We start from the raw sequence: 21,064 nt of genomic DNA on the forward strand, positions 1-21,064 counted from the left end.
CTCTCTATCCACTAAGCCACCTAACTGCCTCAGATGTTAAATTTTAAGAAGAGTAGCAAAAATACACACACATACATAAATATAGATTCATTTTACTAATGACTACTATGATCAATTTTGGGGGGCTATGATACCAATAGCACTGACTTTGGAAGGCAAAAAATCTAGTTTCAAAACAGTTCTGCTATTTTTATTAATAAGGTTTAGGGAAGTCACTTAATTTCTCTTTGCCTCCATCACTTGGCACATAAACCCTTCTTCAGTCCCTCATTTGTAAAATGGGTATAACTTTGTTCTGTCTTACACGGTTTTGAGGAAGGCAATTTGCAAAGCACAATGAAAATAGACATTTATAAAGAGTTTTCTGATTTTCTAGGTATTCCTCTGGTCACTTCCTTCATATGCTCCCCTCACTATAGTCGTTTCTGAAAGCTCAATCTTTTTTTTTTTTCTTATTTTTTCTTCCCTTTTCTTTCGAAAGCAGGGATTTCTCCCCCCCAATAACAAGAATTCTTTTTTTTTTTTGTATCCACTTATTGAGGAAATACATTTCCTGGAAAAATTTCATAGGCATTTAGAAATGTTTTCAAATTAATATTTTGTTAATAATAACAACCTGTATGTACATTTGAAAAATTGTAATGCATATCTAAGATACTTAGTCTATAGAATGTTTATTATATTGAATCATGCAGCTTATTTTGTTGGTGTTGAAGATAAAAAGACATTTCTTTTGTGCTTTTATAGGTTCACAGACCTGTTCTAATAACTCCACAGCCCTCTGGGTGCGTGTGTAGGTTTTCTATCATCTTTGGATTGTAAACTATTGGTTTATGCCAAGCTATCCATCTGGAATGTGTTCCCTGATACCTATTTAAATCCTAGCAATTCCTCAAGGCACTGTTCAAGACACCATGAGGTTTTCCCTAAGTATTCAGCTCACATGGATGCCTCTTTTTTTCTGAATTTCTGGGACATATATATAGTTCATACCATGATTTCTCTGTTCCTTAGAATGACTTTCCTCTGCCTTGGGAATGTTTCACTTTGTGAATAGTAGGGATGATTACCATCACCAATGCGACCTACTTTGTCCCCTCCCTAAAGCCATTGGAGAAATGGGTTTATTCCCAACCTTGAATCCTAGATAAATGACAGGGTTCAAAAATAATTTCTTCTCTTTCCCCGGTGTTTTCTAGGACTCTTCTATATGCAAACAGTGTAGGGATCTTCAGGGGAGTCTCACTAACCAAAAAGCACTGGCATCACTGTAAGACCCTATTCTCTATCTAGATTCCATTCATATCCCTCTTAAATCAAATTTATACTTTTAAATGAACAAAAATATATTTTTTACTCCTTATCTTCTTCCTTGTTGGAAAAAGAGAAAAAAGAAAACCCATGTAACAAATATGCATAGATGAAACAAATTCCTGCACTGTCTTTGCTATATATGTTTCTTTATTCATATACACACATGTATTTGCAAAAGTGAGTCTATCACCTCCTTATCAAGAGATAGGTAGCAAGTTTCATTACTGGTCTTTTAGAATCACGGTCATTGTGTTGATCAGAGTCCTTAAGTTTTGCAAATATCCAATATTTATTTAATACAGACTATGTGTAATTCACTGTGGTAAATGCTGGAGTAGTCTAAAAATAAACAAAAAAGTGGAGGTATTGAGTTAAGAACATAGCTAAGTAAAATGAAGCTTAGAATATGGTAAGGTAACAAGAAAAATGCCAAGTGCTATGGAATCAGATAAGGGAAAAATTACTTTTAGATGGGGGGAAGTCATGGAAAGCTTCTTAGAAGAATTAATATTTAAACTGAGCTTCTCACCTCTTCCAGGATTATTCTAACTCACAATGATAATTCCCTTCTCTGAACTTTCCTAGCACTGAACTACATAGTTAACTCTTCATAGTTTTATGGAAAATGATTTATTATTCCAACAACTAAGGTCCTTGAAGAAACAGCCTTCAGTGCTTTTTAAGGCTTATGTATTTCGGACAACTATGCTCAAGTCAAAGTACTTTAATAGTCAAAAGTCAATCACTAAACATTACTAATGGGGGAGAAAAAGAGCAAAGACATGTGCAAACTTGATATTTTATTTATGAACCAATCCCCACCCCTTCTCACCCAGTAGAATGGAAACTCCTCCAAGGTAGAAACTTTTTTTCTTGGAATCCCCAGTTCCTAAGAGTACTTTGTGCATAGTAGGTGCTCAATAAATATGGAATTTTTTTTCCCTAAGTGACTGAGCTATGACACAACAATGAGGGTAAGAGGTGGATGTTTAATGGGCTAGAGAGAATAATCTAGTCCAGTGATGGGCAAACTTTTTAAAGAGGGGCCAAAGGAAAGGAAATGCTCATCTGTCAGTCTGTTTCTACGGCAACTCTTTCGTTCGAAGTTTCATTGTATTGTATCCTACTCATTGTATTCATCAGATTAGGAATAATGTCGCCTGGGCGGATAGAACATTTCAGGGGGCTGCATATGGGCCCACGGGCTGTAGTTTGCCCATCACTGGTCTAGACTATTCTTTATCCTAGCAGTGTCCTGCTAAGACTTCATCTTTCTGACCTGTTTTTAAAGGCACCTGGGACTGGTACTTATATCTTTTTTCCCCCTTTCCTTACGTTTCCATCCCTTGCCTCTCCAGCCTCCTCCTATGATTGATAAAATTATGGAGATGCTTCCTGGCTTCAGGCTAGCTCTCTATCCACCCAACATGCTGTTTCTTAAATTTCATATCCTTCCTGTTACACTATAAACTCCTCGTCAGAGAATGTGTTTTTCACTTTTGGATCTTCATCCCATGACTCGCACCCAGTAGGCACTTAATAAATGTTTATTGCATTGCATTAAGAAACACTAACATTTGGACTGGAATAGTGTAAAGTGGACTAGAGAGAATAATTCAGACCATTCTTTATCCTAGCAGTGTTCTAAGACATCATGTTTCTGACCCATTTTTAAAGGCATCAAGAGTGGTACTTACAGCTTAGTAAGGTTATGCAGTCCCCTGAAAGCATGTACAGATACAGATCTAATTTTGTTGTTTTGCAGGTACCTAGAAAGAAAATGATAAATAAAAACAGTGAAAAAATGAAATAAATGAACAAAGATGAACATCAATTTGACTTAAAAGCATCTGGTACACTTTAAGAAATATTGTTAAGCCTTAAAATAAATTTATTTTAAAATTCCATGAGATAAACATGAATAAGTGTATACAAAACTTAAAATAGCCTTTAGATTTTCTAGCAACAAAAATAAACACATTGAAGACTATGCCACATGGCACTTAAGCCACAAATCTAGGAATTTTGAAAACCCCCTGACCCCCCTCTAATTTTTTATCTTAAAAAAGTGCTTACTGTTCTAAGACCTCATGTCAGCCCAGCTTTTGACAAGCAGTTTTGTGGCTGGGATTCATCTTCCTATGACTAAAGCAGGAGAAATATAAAATTTATAAATGTTAAAGCCTGCTTGCAGAGGACCCAACTTTTTGTCTGACTGTTTGAACCAGGGAGGGTGTATGTGTGTGTGTCTGTGGGGGTGTCATTCTTCTTCCCCTGTGCATCCTGGTATTATACGTAAATTCTTTTCACTTAGGGTCTTCCGATATATGAACTTACTTTTGCTTTTACTTCAATGTTTACTACACAGCTTTTGACTTAATGCAGTGTGGAACAGTAGAAAGAACCCTGAGTTTGACGTCAGAGTATCTGTGTTAAAATCCTAGTTCTAGGCTTGCTACCAGTGTGATTTTTGGCAAATTGTTTAACTTCTCTGGGTCTTTGTTTATCTAAAAATGAAAGGGTTGGACCAGATGACCTATCAGCTCCCTTAAGTCATGACCTCGTGGAATATATCCCATTAGAACTAGCCATTATTGATATGATAGTCTTTAAAAAATAGTCAAAATGATTCAAGGCATAATGAAAATTAAGGATTAGTTGATAGAGAGCTGACCTGCATTGACACATGATAGCTGAGTAACTCTGGGTAGGTCACTTAATTGCCCAATGCCTTAGTAAGTTATAGAACATTTATCTTCGTTGGAAGGTGGAGTTTCCATAGCTTGGAACTTCTTACAGTTATGAAATTACAGGTCTGGACAAAAAAAAGAGATCTAGTGCTAAGCAAGAAACGATTAGCCTTTGGTCAGATAACCTCTTGTGGGCTAATTATTTTACTCATGTCAAGGCCTGGATCAGGCTGACTACTTAGCCAATTGTACAATTTCTATGGGTTGAAACACCATAGTTGAGTATTACTAGCTGCATTTAAAATTCTGGACATGAGGTGGTGCCACAGACACAAGTATTCTCTCTATCAAGAAAAAAAATGAAATGTTCCTATCTAAGGAATTCTATCAGGATTGTCTGTAGTGTCAATTTCTTCTCGGTAATGAAAGGTTCAGGCCAAGTGATGAAATATTGTTGTAATTAAAATCCTTTTTTTTCCAAATACAATAATGCTTCTGATTACATGTTTTGAAAGTTAGTGGCATTTTTTAGTTTTTGGTTTAATGGCAGGATACAGGTATAATTTCTTTTTAGTATAAGTAATAGTTTTGGAGAATGAAAATGAAATGAGAAATCCTTAAATTTTCTTAGATGGTTTGACAATCCATGGCATAAATATTCAAATCAGTTTTTTTAATTAAACATTTTTATTAAAATTTTTTTAATTAAATTTTTTTCCATGGTTACATGATTCTTGTTGTCTCTTTCCCCTCTCTCCTCCCCCCTCACAGATTTGACAAGCAATTCTACTGGGTTATACATATGTTATCACTCGAAATCTATTTCCATATTATTCATTTTTGTAATAATCTTTTAAAATCCAAACCCCAAATCATATATCCATATAAACAAGTGATAAATTGTATGTCATGTCAATTTTTAAACTTTCTCTTCTCTTCTCTCTGTCTTCGTCTCTTCCCCTTTCCCTTCCACTCATGAGTATAGGGAGCTTCTGGTAAGGAAAATAACTCTAAAAGATATCGATCAACAACTGTGGACACTGAGATGTTAGGTCATTTTGCCTAGTCACACAGGGAGTGTGCATCTGAGGCAAGACTGGCCCCTTCTATTCACTACATCACCATGCCACTAAATAACTCCTGAAGATCAGAACGACTTGCTGTCCTAGTTTGACTTTTTGGATGGATAGGATCCCAAACTGTAAGGAAAATAAGATCTTGAAACCAATAGTAAGCCCAAATAATATATGAATGTTCTTTTGAACTGACTGCTAACTATAAATTTCAGTTAGCTTTGAGCTGTGAGCTAGAATGTCCTCAGAGGACAACATAGTATTTATCTTGACGGGGGAGAAGAAAAGACATTCTGTTCTGCCTTCTTTTCTAGCCTAATTCAAGAGCACATTGATTATTGAGTATTCCCTTTTTCTGGGAGGGGGCAGTGCAGTTCTGTGAGGTAAGGGGATGATAGTGTTGTAGGGATTGCAATGTGCATATAGCATCAGTTTCTATCAGGCTATTATGTCCATTGAGAGTTTCCTAAATAGTTTCCAGAATATCTTAGGGAACTGTTCCCTAATAATTTCCAGCTCAAAAAAGATAGAGAAGAGTAAAGCAGCAAGGCTGTTCTTTTCTGTGACTTTATAGTATATTTATGTTCCTTGGGGAGTTGTAAAGGGAGATTTCAAATGGAATATGCTATTTTGTTAGATATTAAGTATATAATAAGTAAAATAAAAAAATGAAAAAGTAGAAAAAATGTAGTTCCTGTTTCTGATCATTTTGGGGGAATTCAAATGTTTTCTTACAGCTTTTGAAGATCTCGGTACTTCTTGAAACCATCACTGGGAAGTTTTCTTAGTAAGTTCCATTGCAGTGACCTGAAATTAGTGTGAATTTTAATATTAAGATAGGTTTATAAAAGTGATATAAACAGTTACATACTTTATCTTACCACACATTCTGTGTTCTCCCAGGGGACATAGTAGCTCATACATATCACAGACACCCTAGTAGTTTATCATTTAAAAAAAAAACCATACCTTTTGTCTTAACACAAACTCAAAGACAGAAGAGCAAGGGCTAGGCAACTGGGGTTATGTGTCTTGCCCAGGGTTATCCAGCTAGGAAATATCTGAGGTCAAATTTGAACCCAGGTCCTCCCAACTCCAGACCTGTCTTTCTATCCATTGTGCTAATGAGTTGCCTCTATTTCCTTATTTTTAAATGGGTCCGATGTTTTGTTTTTGAAATAGCTCTCCTTATAAGCAATTTTTTAAGCCTTATTTTAAGGTCAAATGATATAGAACATTATATAACTATCGTAACAAAGATATTTTTTATACAATTAATTTTGCTACCTAATGAACATTCAGTTTGGTTTTCCATTTCCCCACTGGATAACAACATCAGAGAAGAGGTAACATTTCTGTAAGAGGTTTTTCGTTCACAAAGCACTTTCTCCCACAACATGAAGAAATAGTGAGAATGTGTGTGTGTGTGTGTGTGTGTGTGTGTGTGTGTGTGTGTGTGCATCAACTCTCATATTATGTATTATAAAACTGAAACTAAGAAAAGAGAACTACCTGATGCCATGTAGCTAAGAAATCTCAGAATTAAGACCTGGACCAGTTTCCTCTGACTGTAAGCCTAGTGTTCTCCCTCCTATCGGACAAACTCCCAAGCTTTTGTAAATTTTAATGAAATTAATTTAAAAGTTAATCTAAAATATATTCAAAGCTTCCATTCCATATATCTCCAAACAATTCATGTCACTAATTTCTCTTCATTTTGAAAATAATTGTTAGGGAAAGTGTCATTTCCTTGGTCCATCTGAAGAAAGCCTGCTCAGTGTCTGAGATATTGAATAGGAATATATATTCATAGTCTATAATCTGACCAAAAACTACCTACATAATTGTCTATATTATATATAACCTAAACCTCCAGTCTCTTAGTCATTGGGGTATAACAGAAAGAACACTGGAACCAAGCAGGAGGGCTTGATTCTTGTCAACTCAGTCAGCAATTAGTTGCTCCCAATCTTTCTTAGTCTTAGTTTACTTATTGGTCAAATAAAATGCCTCATCAGATGATCTTTAAAGTCCCGTCTGATTCTGTCATTGTATGATTGATGATATGGTAGCTTATCCAGATTTCCAGATATTATGTGATATAAACACCAGGAAATATTCTTTCTGATATTCTTAATTCACTGATAGTCCTTGTGATATAATTTTATATCCTTATTTTATGGATGGTAAAACTGATAATTTTAGGTTATATTTAGATACCCATTATATTATATTCCAGCCACTGGTTAGTGCTTCAGTAATTGTTTAAAGTGCTTGAGTTGTCACTCCTCTAGCGAGAGTAATTTTATCTTTGACACAAACAGAGCAGTTGGGTCATAATCTTTATCCTAGCTAATGACACATCCCCCAAGATCCTTTTACATATTTTTATTTAAGCCCAGATCCCCAGTTCTGGCTTATAAATTCACAAACCATGTATGTATGCTGTGGATATTTGGATTTCTACACTGAAGTTTGCTTTGCTCATATTTAAGTTAGTGATAGCCACAAGAAATCTGTTGCTTTACTTAAGTTTAGTATTGCTTGAATCTTGACCTGGTTATTTTATTTATTAACAAAGCACTTTCTTTGTGAAATTATGCCTCATACACCAGGCATAAGCTTTTAGAACTACTTTCTTTTGGAAACCCTTCAAAATCTTGATTCAAATTTTGGTGTTTGTGTGATTTTGGGTAATTCACTAAATCTCTCTTGCCTTTTGTTTCCTGCGCTGTAAAATGAGATTGTTGAATTTGATGACTTCTATGGTCCCTTCAAATTATATGACTGGACTTAAAATCCTATTGTCACAAAATATTTGTAGAGAGATGAAGTCATTATCCCAATTTAGAAGTTGGAGAAACCAGAATACATAATATCTAATAAATCTTTATACTTGGCAGGTGTAATTTCCTTTTTTCTTTTTATCCTTACTTTCTTATATTAGTATTAATTCTAAGACAGAAGAGTAGCAATGGCTAGACAGTTGGGGTTAAGTGACTTGCCCAGGATCAAACAGCTAGGAAATGTCTGAAATAAAATTTGAGCCCAGGTCTTCCTGACTCCAGGCCTGGTGCTCTATCCACTGTGCTACCTTAACTGCCAGTTATATGACTTTTTTCAGTTACCTAACCTATAGTAGAAGCAATAGAGAAAGTATTTCACTGAAGGTCAAAGGAAGAAGAAATAGGAATGATTTTATCGTTGGTTTGTAGTACTGACAATTTGGACAGAAAGAAAAAGATTTTGGGAAATAGATCATCGGACTTAACAGAAGCACAAGATGAAGGACTTCAGTTATTCAGTCATCAATTGAAGTTCTTTCTCTAGCAAATGCAGAATAGCTAATTTTCTGATTTGCTATAGTGATAATTTCATCTTTGAAAAGGTAGAGGAACAAACCAAAGGAAAACCTATTCTGAGTATGATTTTTACTAAGTGGGAGGAAGAGGTTTCTAAGGTGGAAATTGTGGGAACCTTGAGAAAAGTTATTATGCCATCCTAAAGTTTATGAAAAAGAAAGAAAAGAAAACTAGATATAATTGACATGACATCTTAGATTTTGGGAAAGTAGATTTTGGTGATTTTAGAGGAAAAATAGGGCTCTGCAGAAAAAATTATTTCAGGGGAAATTACCCAGGAGGGATGGTTAATGCTCGAGAAAGAAATTTTGAACATATAAAAGGAAACAATTATAATGAGGAAGAAAAATAGAATTTATCTAGAGAGATATATGTGAATAAATGGAATTCCCTAACCAAATTAGATTTAAAAAAAGAAATGTACAGAAGACAGAAGCAAAGGCAGTTAGCAGGAATGAATGCATGTGGAATAGATCTATAAAAATGGTGTCAGTAATGCTAAAGCTCAGAACGACCTGAAGTTGCCAAAGGAAGGTAAAGATAATGGAAAGGGCTTTTGTAGTTATATTGGGAGAAAAACAAAACTCAAAAGAGTGTTAGGCCTTTTGCCTGAAGATAATAACAACTTCCAAAAGAGAGAGGGCAGAGCAGGCGATTCATATTTGTTTCTGTTTTCTCTTCAGAGAGGAATGACTTTTGTACTATAAATGACGGAATTAAAATGACTAATTCGGAGTTAATAATCAAGATTAATCAAGCAATAGTAAGAGAGCACTAGTTTGCCCTTGATGAATTTAAGTCAACTGGCCCAGACAAATTACCTCCTTGGTTCCTGAAAGAACTAGCAGCTGTGATTGCTGAGCCACTGTCATCATATTTGAGAGATTATGGAAAATGAGAAAGGTTCCACGAGAATTGGGAAGAGCAGATGCTGTTCTGATTTGCAAAGAACCAAAAAAGGCAAGAGAACAGAGTTTGCAAACTATTGGTGAGTGAATGACTTCGATTCCTGGTGAAAATTCTAGATTGTATCATTAAAGAGATTATCTAGAAAGGATAAATTAGTTAACATCCAATAAAGGAAGCAATAATTACAAAGAATGATAGACCAATTTCATTTCCTTGTTTGACAGGATTATGTATGTAGGGGGTGGTAATGGGGACTATGAAAGTAGTTTACGTAGATGGTAGCAAAGCTTCTGATAAAGGATCTCATTTTGTTCTTGTAGAAAAGGTTATAGATTCAATGATCATAAATAATTATATGGATTTCAGAACTAGGTGGAGGACTGGGCTCAAAGAGTAATTGTTCAATGTTCAATGTTCATGTGTCAGGAGGTCTCCAGAGGGATCTCTGCTTGGTCCTGTGCTATTTAACATTTTAATCAAAGACTAGGATAAAGACATAGAAGGCATAACACAAGGTTGAGAGGGATACCCAATACACTGGATGACCGAGCCAGGATCCAGAAGGATCTTGCTCTGCTAGAGTACTAGGCTGAATCAACTCCACATATATAAAGTGGAAGAGACATGGAGAAACAGAAAATTGTTCTCAAAAGGATCTGGGGGATTTATTGGACCACAAGTTTAACATGTCAACAGTGTGATGTGGTAGCCAAAAAAACTAATATATCAACTTGAGCAAAGATTCAAGAAATACAGAAATTATAATCTTACTATACTCTGCCTTTGTCAGGCTTCATCTGGTGTAATGTGATTAATTCTTCAATTTAAGCAGCACATTGATAAGCTGGAGAGTGTCCAGAGGATAGCCAGCATGGTGAAGGGCCTTGAGTATGAGGATCTGAAGGAACAAGGAATGTTTAGCTTGGAGAAGAGAAGATTCAGGGATGATAATAATAGCTCTGTTCAAGTATTGGAAAGGCTCTCATGTGGAGGAAGGGTTATACTTGTTCTTTTTTGGTTCCAGAGTATAGAGCCAGAAACAGTGGATGGAAATTTCAAAGAGGCCAGTTAAGGGTGGATGTTGGGAAAAATATCCCAACAATTAGAGCTGTTCAAAAGTGGAACTGGGTGATGTAAGAGGTAGTGAATTCCCCCTCACTGGAAGTTTTTAAGCACAGGTTAGACAATCACTTAAAGTTATGTTGTATTCAAGGGTCTACTGGTAAATGTTTAACAACTGGTTTTCTGAAAAAAAAAAAAAACCCAAAACAAACAAACCTGTAAGCTCAATACATTTTAAGTTTAATCTATATTATTAATGTTTTCTCTATCATGATCTTAAATCTTGACCAGAGGTGTAAAAAACATGTGTCCTGCAGGCTGCAATGCCTAGTACCATTGAACCAGATTAAAATGAAATTGGGAAATGTTTAACAAAGTAAATAAAAATATGAGAAGACATAGATAAATGTTAATGTGTGATTTTCTAGGTCAAAATGAAGGTGCAGGGATCCTTATATGAGGCTTAGTGGCCCTCATTTCTGTTTAAGTTTGACACTGATGGTAGACAACCAACAAAAAACTAAGCCACAATTTATAGCATTTGATTATTCTCGATGAATAAATGCTCCAGCTAAAAAAATTGTAAAATTGTCTTTCAGGAGTCAGTAGGAGCTGGCTCTAGCAAATGCATCGTTATAGTAGAGATTCTTTTCTTTTATGTATTAGACTAGATGGCATCTGAGTTACTTCCTAATTCTCCAATTTTATAATTTGATAATTGCATGGCCTTCAAGACCTTTCATAAATTTGGATGACCAGGTTCTACCAGTTATATGAATTCTTACCACTATCTACAACTGGTATACTCTCTATCTTCTCTGCATATCCCAGCCTTTACTTTCTCTGGGCTAGTTGCTTGCTTTATTCTCTTTGCCAGGAATGCCAGCTATTATCGTTTTACCTGACCCACATTACCTTCTTTCTGAATTCCACCTCATCTTTGACAATTCTATGATAATTCTTACCCAGTAGATGATGTCTGGAATAGAGTGCTTATTTTGGAGGACCATATTTTAGGCTATTGACAAACTGTACCATATTCAGAGAAAGGTGCCCAGGATACTGGGGGCTTTGAGATAATGTTTTACAAGAATCAGTTGCAGGAAAGAGGAATGTTCATATTAGAGAAGAGAAACCTTGGGAAAGATATAACTGCCTTCACATACAGTATTAGTTTTGTTTTGTTTAGTGCCAAAGGGTGTCCTCTTAAACAATCAACAAAGAAATACCACTCCAACATTTTGTGAAAAGACAAATGTTCCTAAAATATTTGGCATATGATTTTTCTAAAAGCAAGATTGTTTTAGTTAAAAAATCCAAGTAATGTATGATTCCATATATGCCCTATTCTCATTGCTTTTAAGCTCCTATATGGAAGGCTGTTAATTTTTTGGGTCTATCCTGGAACTTTGGAGGCCCATAACAAAAAAATGGTTATAGTCCATTTGGATATTTTCTTAGATCTACATAGCCTGGACATGCTCCAAGTTGGTGCCATCCTTGGAATAGAGCCTTTTTTCTATAGCCTTTGATATTATATTTTTGGATTGTGGTAGACCAGAGAAGCTCATGGACATATCAGTGGAGGGTCCTGTGGGCTGTTTGGGCCAAGCTCCAATGTGTGATAGAATGTTTAGGACTGGTGGAAAGGTTTCATGACTCTCACAAAGGTTTTATTTGGGACATTTGCACAATCAGGTTTGTAAAGGATGCTAGAATCTAGCTTAGGTTGGACATTGGACCCTATTGAAGACTCAGTGAGCTTCTCAAGGATGCCAGTTCCTCTTGGAACTAGTACAGAGATTTCCCACCCCCCAAAAACTCTTTATGATAACATTGATCCTTGGACTCTGACTTAGAATACTAAATTTTCTGGACTTCCCTGGCTTGAACTTTGAATTTAGCTTTATTGCACCTAAGATCTAATTACCAGTCTATTTTTCTTTGTTGTTACATCTGCTACCAGGTCTTTCTCTTATCCTGAGACTCACTTTCCTCTTTCCCTTCTGTGTTCTAATAAACAATGCTTTAGGTCATGAGTTTATTTTGTAAGACTTTTGTGGATAAGAAGAGAAATGAGAACATATACATTCAGAAATGATAGATCAGGGAAAGAAGATTAGAAATGTATGTAAAGGAAACCTACCTGGTCCCAGACAAGGTGACCTTAAACTTTCTAAACTTCTCTATTAAAGTTTCTAAGCCCTAAGAATAGAACATGTTATTTCCCTCCAGAGTACCATCTTGCATGACATCAGATGCAAATGACATGTACTTTCAGAACACTCGACATCTAAATTTAGTATTAGACTAGCTCAACTGTCTGGACTGAATTCATTGGTCCATTTTTCTAATCCCAGGTTCACTTTCAGCCAATTAGGAAGCCTACTATTACCCAACTTGTTTTTTAAATCCCCTTAATTGACTAGTTATCTTACTTTTCTTTTACTCAATAAGACACAAATCAGGAAATACAAGTAAATGAACGATAATTCCATTTACCTCAGCATCAGAATTATATAACCTGAGACTGATCAGTCTGGGTTCACAAATGACGACCCTATTTTTTACATAGGCATCCTGAATAGGTTGGGAATTCTACCAGAATTGTTAGAATCCCCAGATTCAACTTTTGTCACTGTATCAAGGTTGGTGTCATCAGTTAACTGACAGGTGTATTTGGTTGCATTGTTCACCAAAGTGAGAAAATGGTTGTCTATTAAGGTGCCATCAGATCAAATCTCACTAATTCCTATTTTACCATTAGCTTGCTAGTCAAGTAATTTACCTTTTTGTGACCCAACTCCCCATTTCACTGGTTTACTGGATTAATGAAATCCCCCTCAGGAAACCTTTCTGTTCCTTTTGGGGTTAAAGCAGATGAGCTAGGCAGAATATGACAGATCTTGAATGTCATTCTGTGCCTTCAGGCTGTTGCAAAGGAGAGAGATTATAAAGACTAACACATGCTTAATAGCATTGTGTTATACCAGCAGTCTTTAATTTGGGTTTTTATAGTCAATAATCCAAACTATTGCTATGGGTCATGCACTGTGTTAAATGCTAGGGATAGTAATTAAAAAAATTCCTGCCCTTAAGGAGCTTACAGTTTCATGGGGGAAGACAACACAAAAGGAAGCTAAAACAGGGGGAGAAAGTATATGGTAACTTATTTCCTAAAACCTCTCATCGACAATAACATTTTCTCTTAAATTTGAATAAAATCCTTAGTACTTTCTCTCTCTCTCTCTCTCTCTCTCTCTCTCTCTCTCTCTCTCTCTCTCTCTCTCTCTCTCTCTCTCTCACAGACACACACACACACACACACATTCTCTCATTCTCTTTCTCTCTTGTTGTTTCTGCTTCCTAGGGGGAGGAGAATGTGAAGGAAGTTCAATTTTTCTTTCTGAGCTCAGGAAAGTGCTATTACTTTAGTGAGAACACAGAGAAAAATAGCTATCCTTAGATCCTAGGTCTACTGTATTACCTTATTTTTATTTTCCCAGGCCAGCACCAGCTGTACAAACTGTTGGTGGCTTAGAAATATTTTGATACCTGATCCATAGAATAACATTTCCCATGAAAGGCACTGGAGGACTAGCTGGGAAGATGGCAGAATGATTGCTTTGCATGGCTTCACTAGCTCCTCCCTGCTATGTTCCACAATTTTTTTTCTTGTAAAAGCACACAAGATTTTTGTTCATTGCAAATATATAATTAAATAAAAGAAAAAGAAAATATAAGCCTCCTTCTACAGCCCCTAGTCTAAAAGCTCTTTGCTGAGAGGCAGGCTTCACAGTTTTCAATCAGATATAAAACGTTCTGTTGTCAGCACTTCCATCTTAAACAGATGGGGCTCAATCTGATTCAGCAGTAGGAGTAGATCAGTAAATCAGCTTAGATGTTGAGATCTTAGCTCCTTTTATTCTTTTTTTATCATTAACTTCATAGGAAAATAATCAATTTATTATCACTCAAAGTATATTCTCTAATGACCAGGGATATAATTTGTGATACTAAAGACAGAATGTTATTATTAATTACAAGACCCTATTTGTAATGTGGTCACTCAGGGAGTAATTGAAAGCTGGTAGATGAGGATATTCTGCTCTACTTACATCATAGTCACATTTGAAGATACAGATGGGACAGCACGTAAGTTGGCTTCATCACAGTCAAGCTCTAGACCTTGGCATAGACATTTCACTGGCACAGATTCAACCACTGAATAAAGAGGGTGGGGAGAGGGATAGCAGAAGGTGAGGGATGAACAGCAAGATAGAAGGGGGAAGAGAGAAACTAGGAGAAAATTACTTAGTACCACAGCATATCATATGCTGAGGACAGTTAGGTAAGGCTTTAAATTAAGGTTCCCAAATTCTCATTTGATTTATTTCTCCTTGGATGTTAGATATTGTTAAGAATAATCCACCCATCTATGAATTGAAATTATGGGGCTTAATGCAGCCTTGTAAATATGTACAGCAGATTACCAGCCCACGTTTGTTTTAACCAACCTACCCTCCTTTATTCCCAGCAAAATGAAGGAAATCAGCATTCTTTAGAACTTGCTGTCCTTTGCCCTAGGGAAGTAGCTATTTCCAAAGCTGGCTTGTTCCTCTGTGATGCACTTTGAGGTCCACATTAATGCTGAAGCTATTCAAGAAGAAAGTATTATGAGTAGTGGCATAGTCCTTGCCTTTAATAGAACACTACATAATTTTTATGAACTGATAAGGAAAATAGAAGAAAAGAAAATTCATTAAAAATGTCATCACACAGCTTTTGCTGCAGAATTTCTCAGGACAGTTCAGGAATTTTTCAGATGATTTGGTAATGTACCATCTCTACCCCAGAAGAAGTTATTTGCCTTTGGAGCATATCTCTGACAAATTTTTTGAGCCCTTCCCGTGACTTTCCTAAGGGCAAAAAAATGACCAATTCACTATTATAGACTTTTTTAGTTCTACTTGTCTGTGGGGAAGGATGTGAAGGAAGAGAAAAGAGTGAAAGGAAGGAATTTTTGCCTTTAATTTTACTAGTTGGGGACAGAGGGGTTTTTAATCTGGGAGTAGATTTTTAGGGGATCTATGAATTTGAATGGGAAAAATATACCTTTGCTTTCACTAACTTCTTAATGAAATCTAGCATTTCCTTCAATTCTTTAAGAACATCTTTTTGAGGTATTCATCAGGTTCAACAGACTATTTCTGGGATAGAATATAATCCCATAAGGACCTTTTCCAACACTTTTTGAGGCTTGCAGGGAAAAAATGTACATGTCAGCTTCATAGTTCTAGACATAGAAGACACATCAGAGGCCATTTAGTCACCCCCCCCACACACACACACACACATTTTACAAGTGAGAATACTAAAGCCCAGGGTTAACTGACTTGCCCAATATCACACCTCATTCATGGTAGAATTTTGAATGGAGGTCCTCAGACTCCAGAATCAGAGCTAGTTCCATTGTGCACATAGAGTTAGTAATTTTAATAATGTGATTGATGAAGCACATAGCTATTTAATAGAATTTTCATTTCTTTGTGACATCATGAGATGATTGTAGTGGCCAGTCTGATTCTCTTTTTACTGGCCAATATCCACCCTGAGTGAGAAGAAGAATCATCAGGGCTCCTTTGCTGGTCCTCTTGCTCTTATTGGGATTATTAGTGAGCCATCTCTCACAACTCTTTGGGGCACTGATGGGATAACTCCTCAGGAGAGTTTTGGCTCTGAGCACTGATGCTGGGAGCATCTACTACAGAGTATGATACAGTTGCCAAGAGTTTTTCAATGAAATTGTTTGAGACGTCTGGCTGTGGAAGTCCAAATGAAACAAAGTGAAATCCTAGTTTGCATTCCAGACAAATTACACTTGAAGAATAATAGAGGCAGTGGAAGCCCTTTATAGTCTGGCATTAGAGAAAGTCTGAATGTCGGCCTCAGTTATAAATTGTAGAGATGTAATTTAACTCATAGTCTACCCCATTCTATAATCATGAGGAGTTTTAGAAATAGATCCTATTATATTTTGCTTTTCAAATTTGTAACAAAACAAACCCTCTGTCTACCAATACTCCCCTCACCAAAAAAAGTAATTTAAAGGTAATTAACAGCCCCTATAGGCAACTAGGTGGCACAGTGGATAAGCATTAGGCTTGGAATAAGGAAGACTCATCTTCTTGAGTTCAAATCTGGCCACAGATACTTAAAAGCTGCCTGAACCCTGGGCAAGTCACTTAACTCTGCTTGCTTCAGTTCCTCATCTGTAAAATGAGCTGGAGAAGGAAATGGCAAACTACTCCAGTATATTTGCCAAGAAAACTCCAAATGGAGTCATGAAGAGTTAGGTACAATTGAAGCAATTCAACAACAACAACATCTGTCTCATGAGAGGCAAGTTAGTACCTTTTTGTGTCTTGGACTCCTTTGGTGGTCAGCCTGGTGAAGCCCAAAGACGTCTTAGAATAATGTTTTAAGATAATTGAAAGCAAAGTTAAATTTCAGCTAGAGCTCATTGGATATCATAATTTTTTCCATCTCTGTTCATGGACTACATGAAATGGAGGTCCATGGACTCCAGGTTAAGGTATTCTGTATAGATGATAAAGAGTTGGTCTAAGTTAAGAATATCTGGGTTCAAATTTCTGGCTCTGACTCATACCGGCTGTGTCACCTCGGGAAAGTGATTTAATCACTCAGTACTTGAGGCAACTCTCTAAGATTGTAGAGTAGTCCCTAATCTGAATTAGTTAAATAAATTTTTTGTATCAGTGAAACGCAAGTCTAGTCCAAAAAAACCCAACCAAATCCAATGTGGCAAAGCTCAAATCTTTTCAAGAGTTTCAGAGTAGGTAGGGTACCACTGTAATTGAGGAAATAGGAATCTTAAAAGCATGTATTCCTATGTTTATCCTTTAATGGTTAAATAAATTTTAGTTTAGAACCCGTGTAACAAATGACTAAATTTCAAATTTCATAGTTGAAAAATTTCAAGTTGAAAATCAAAGAAATCAGGGAAAAACAAACTCTAAAGTAAACGTGTCTTTGACCATGGTGGGTAATATAAGCTGGTACTACTTTTAGTCACACCTGAAAGATAGGAGTAGTGGTATATGAGAGTGTGCTTGTATTGGCTTGGGAGAGCCAATTGTTAAATTTTCAGAATGGGCATTTATACTTCAGAAATTGTAAAGTGCTACAAATTGGGACTTGAGTTACTGTTTTGTTAATTGTCCAGATTTAAGAGTGATGGAGAAAAGTTAATAATGTAGATTAAATTGAAAAGTGTTCCTTGAATATCTATCTATCTATCTATCTATCTATCTATCTATCTATCTATCTATCTATCTATCTATCTATCCATCTCTCTCTCCCTCTCTGTCTGTCTGTCTGTCTGTCTGTCCATTCATCTATCTATATTGGTTGTTAAACATTTGCTAGCACACTCTGGTGTAGGGGCCACTTATTGATGATCTTATTCTTCTCTCTATAAATAATGGTGAAAAAAGTGCTAAGAGAAGAAATTGCCATACTTTCAAGTGGAAATGGAGGAAACAGAATTTATGTTTATGCTGGAACTTTAACCATTTTGCCTATTTAGTTAGTTCCACACAGCAAGCAAAGTCCTACAGGTATCCTTCAGGAACTAGGCAAAGCTCTTGGTGTTGGGACTTCTTAATCCAGGTCCTTTATATAAATAATGCGATAAAATGAAGTCATTTATTTTTTGGCTTCTTAAAAAAAATCTTTAGACTTTTGTGAATATATATTCACAAAATATATATTTTGTATATATGCTCTCAGATCTTGGAGGGACCCTAAAGATCATCTGCCTCTTCATTTTACTGAGTTTGAGAGAGACAAAGAAACTTGCCTAAGGCCACACAGGTAGTAAATGTCAGAGCCCTGATTTTCTTTGACTAGAAACCCAGCATCTTCCTTGGAAGCCTAGAAATGGCAGAAGGATCCTTTTTAAGGATGGCAGATATAAGGGAAGTCTGGTCCAGTGTAACATAGAGGCTATGAACAAGAGTAGTTTGTTAAGTAAGCCCAACAAGGATAAGAGCTAAGGATTTCTGTATAGCCCTGTTTTCATCACGTTGAACTGATAGATGCTATTTCCTTCATATGATACAAATGGGTACCCTGCCTCAAGTGACTGTCAGTCCATTGATTGATTGAATCATGGCACTAAAAAATTTGTGCTGTTATGGTTCTTGTAGATCTGAGACTTACTCAGGGCCAGCACAAAAGAGAGCAGAGATAAGCAGAGGCCAGAGAATTGTCTTGGGTCCTTTTGAAAGAAAGTTAAGTTGCCTAATTTACTCCTTCATGCCCTGTTTAGGAGCTGTACTCAGTCCTCTCAATGGGCTTGTCTATTCACCTTCATTTTGGTGTCTTCAAGACCAGGACAATGGCTTCAACCTTTAAGTTTGGTAAATTGGTCAGGCCATTCCAAATCGGAGTCTCTACGTTAGGATATTGAAATTAAGGATACATCTTTAGAAAACCAAGCTTTTTATGTAGAGTGGTTAGAGCAAGATAAAATTCTAGAGATTGAGGGGTAGGTGTCAATCAATTTAAAAATAGTTATTGAAATATTCCACTCTACTAAAGTCTCACTCTGATGACTCACAATGTCATAGAGGTATGTTATGTAAAGGATGGCAGCATGGAATACCCTCACCCAAAGTTCTCCAGGGGGAGTCCCCTGGAATGCTGGATGAGGCTGACCCTGTATTTTGCAGGGATTCCATGCTGCCATCCTTTACATAACAGGTGACCCTGTTTTTTTAAGGTTATGCCAGAGGATATGTCCTATTAAACTGGAAAGCATCTACCTGGTGATGGTATCTGTCATTCAAAAATATCTAATGAACTTGGAGAGACTCAACACCAGGCTTTCTGTAGGGTAATTGATTTTTAGCTAGAGAAACTTTCCAAGACTCAACTGAGTCAGAGAAGGGTTGTGATCTGCATCAATGAAAGGACTATGCATACCCATGACACTTTAAATATTGAAGTAAATATCAGAATTTCTTTTCTTCTAGCTTCCAAATGGTCAAAAGCAAGACTCATATGTTTAATGTGAAATATACCTATAAGAAAATATGACCCTATTATTAGGAACCTTAATTTAAGTTTTACCTAAAGTCTTCATATGACACGTTCCATTAAGTTTTTCCATTTATATATCAATTCAATTTAGATGTAAAACTGTCATTCAACAAAGAGACAACAATAATAAAGTAAAAAATGAAAAGGAGTGTGCTTTTGGAATTGGCAGTTTGCCTAATTATTTCAGTGTTGCATCCTAGTTTCTAGATATCTGTTATTTATGTTTAAATGCCTCTAACCTTTAAATAAATATAAAGAAATAAGCTATACTAAATAACTTATGCTGGAATTTCCCCCCCCCCCAAATTTTCTCCTTTCACTTTGTGTTCATCTTAATGCCAGATTAGCTTAAAGTTATAATTTCTCTGTGGATTACTGGAACAATTCTGGCCACATATTATAAAAAATGTAACCCCCTTTAAGATCTATGGGTATTTGTTTCAAAGTTAACACTAAAAATTCTAAGTTAAAAAAGTTAAGCCGCATCATTTAGGTGATAGTAGAATATAACATCACAGTAAAAAATGTTAAGAAAAATAACTCATTAACTAGAATGCGGAAAACAAACTTTTACCTCTTAGGCACAGATGCCATCCATTTTTATTACAAATAATTGGGAAAAAATGAGTTATTTTGGTTCCAACATGTATTCATAATAGAAAACATTAAAATACTTATAACTAAAGGCCTGACATCTAAATCCAAGAGCTTTGTAATCTACAACATTGTTGTGTTGTGATTAATGATGCTGTCATAATGTAAAGGGAAACCGAGTTTATAGGATATTTCTTTCTTGGACAAATATTGAAATCCATATAGTATCTTCATGTCTTTGTTTTATTCATGTCAGAGTTCATAAAAGCATTCAACTTAGTTAAAAGTGGGGGTCCATGCCTCCACTGTCCATCCCTGACTGACATTATTTCCATTTCACAAAACCTTCTGTCATGACAATCTCTCACATATTATTAGTCACTATTAGAGTAAAAGGCATAAAGAATCACCCATTTTCATTCTCTATCAGTTTCTTTTGCAATTCTTTGGAAGAGAAACCTCAAATAACAGACTGCAATTCATCAATTTTAAAAATCCATATCTCATATTTTACAAAATAGCTTTTCATTACACTTAGTTCACCAAAGAAGCATACTCAACTCGGTGATATTTAATAATGATGGTAGATTCCTATGACTACTTACAGCATTCAGAGGTCTCTGTCTCAAAAGGATACAGGGAAATCATTTTATAATTGTTTGCAAAATATTTATCAAGCTGCTGAGACCATCCATTGTTGTCTCCTAAAAAGGAATCAGAAAAAAGTTCAAAAAATGTTCAGAAACATCTAGCTATGTCTGGGAAAAGAGATGTTTCCTTATTCACTTACCAGAAGAAGTCAAACTATTTTTAGCATTAAAATTATGTTTTAGGTGACCTTTCAATTTCTTCCAGAAATATACACAGCAAGAAAATGGGAATGTGGGAAAATAGTACACCAACACACTACTGCTGGAGCTGTGAACTGGCCCAA

At 35.9% G+C, this 21,064-nt stretch overlaps 1 protein-coding gene across 3 annotated transcripts in view; it reads right to left on the reverse strand.

Moving 5' to 3' along the window:
- The window catches only part of RXFP1 (relaxin family peptide receptor 1), a 75,905-nt gene extending 55,112 nt beyond the window's left edge, over nt 1-20,793 (reverse strand). For 2 of the 3 annotated variants that reach the window (XM_044680290.1, XM_044680289.1), the window contains exons 1-4: nt 20,736-20,793; nt 14,529-14,634; nt 5,813-5,884; nt 3,012-3,083 (exon numbers count right to left, since the gene is read on the reverse strand). In XM_044680290.1, the coding sequence (XP_044536225.1) occupies nt 3,012-3,083; nt 5,813-5,884; nt 14,529-14,634; nt 20,736-20,778 (293 nt within the window). In that variant the 5' untranslated portion in view covers nt 20,779-20,793. Of the gene's footprint in view, nt 1-3,011; nt 3,084-5,812; nt 5,885-14,528; nt 14,724-20,728 lie in introns of all 3 variants that reach the window. The other variant, XM_044680288.1, reaches the window with a different exon arrangement.
- Between the last annotated feature and the right edge of the window lie 271 nt (nt 20,794-21,064).

The sequence above is a fragment of the Gracilinanus agilis genome, chromosome 6, assembly GCF_016433145.1.
Source record: "Gracilinanus agilis isolate LMUSP501 chromosome 6, AgileGrace, whole genome shotgun sequence".
Classification (NCBI taxonomy): domain Eukaryota; kingdom Metazoa; phylum Chordata; class Mammalia; order Didelphimorphia; family Didelphidae; genus Gracilinanus; species Gracilinanus agilis.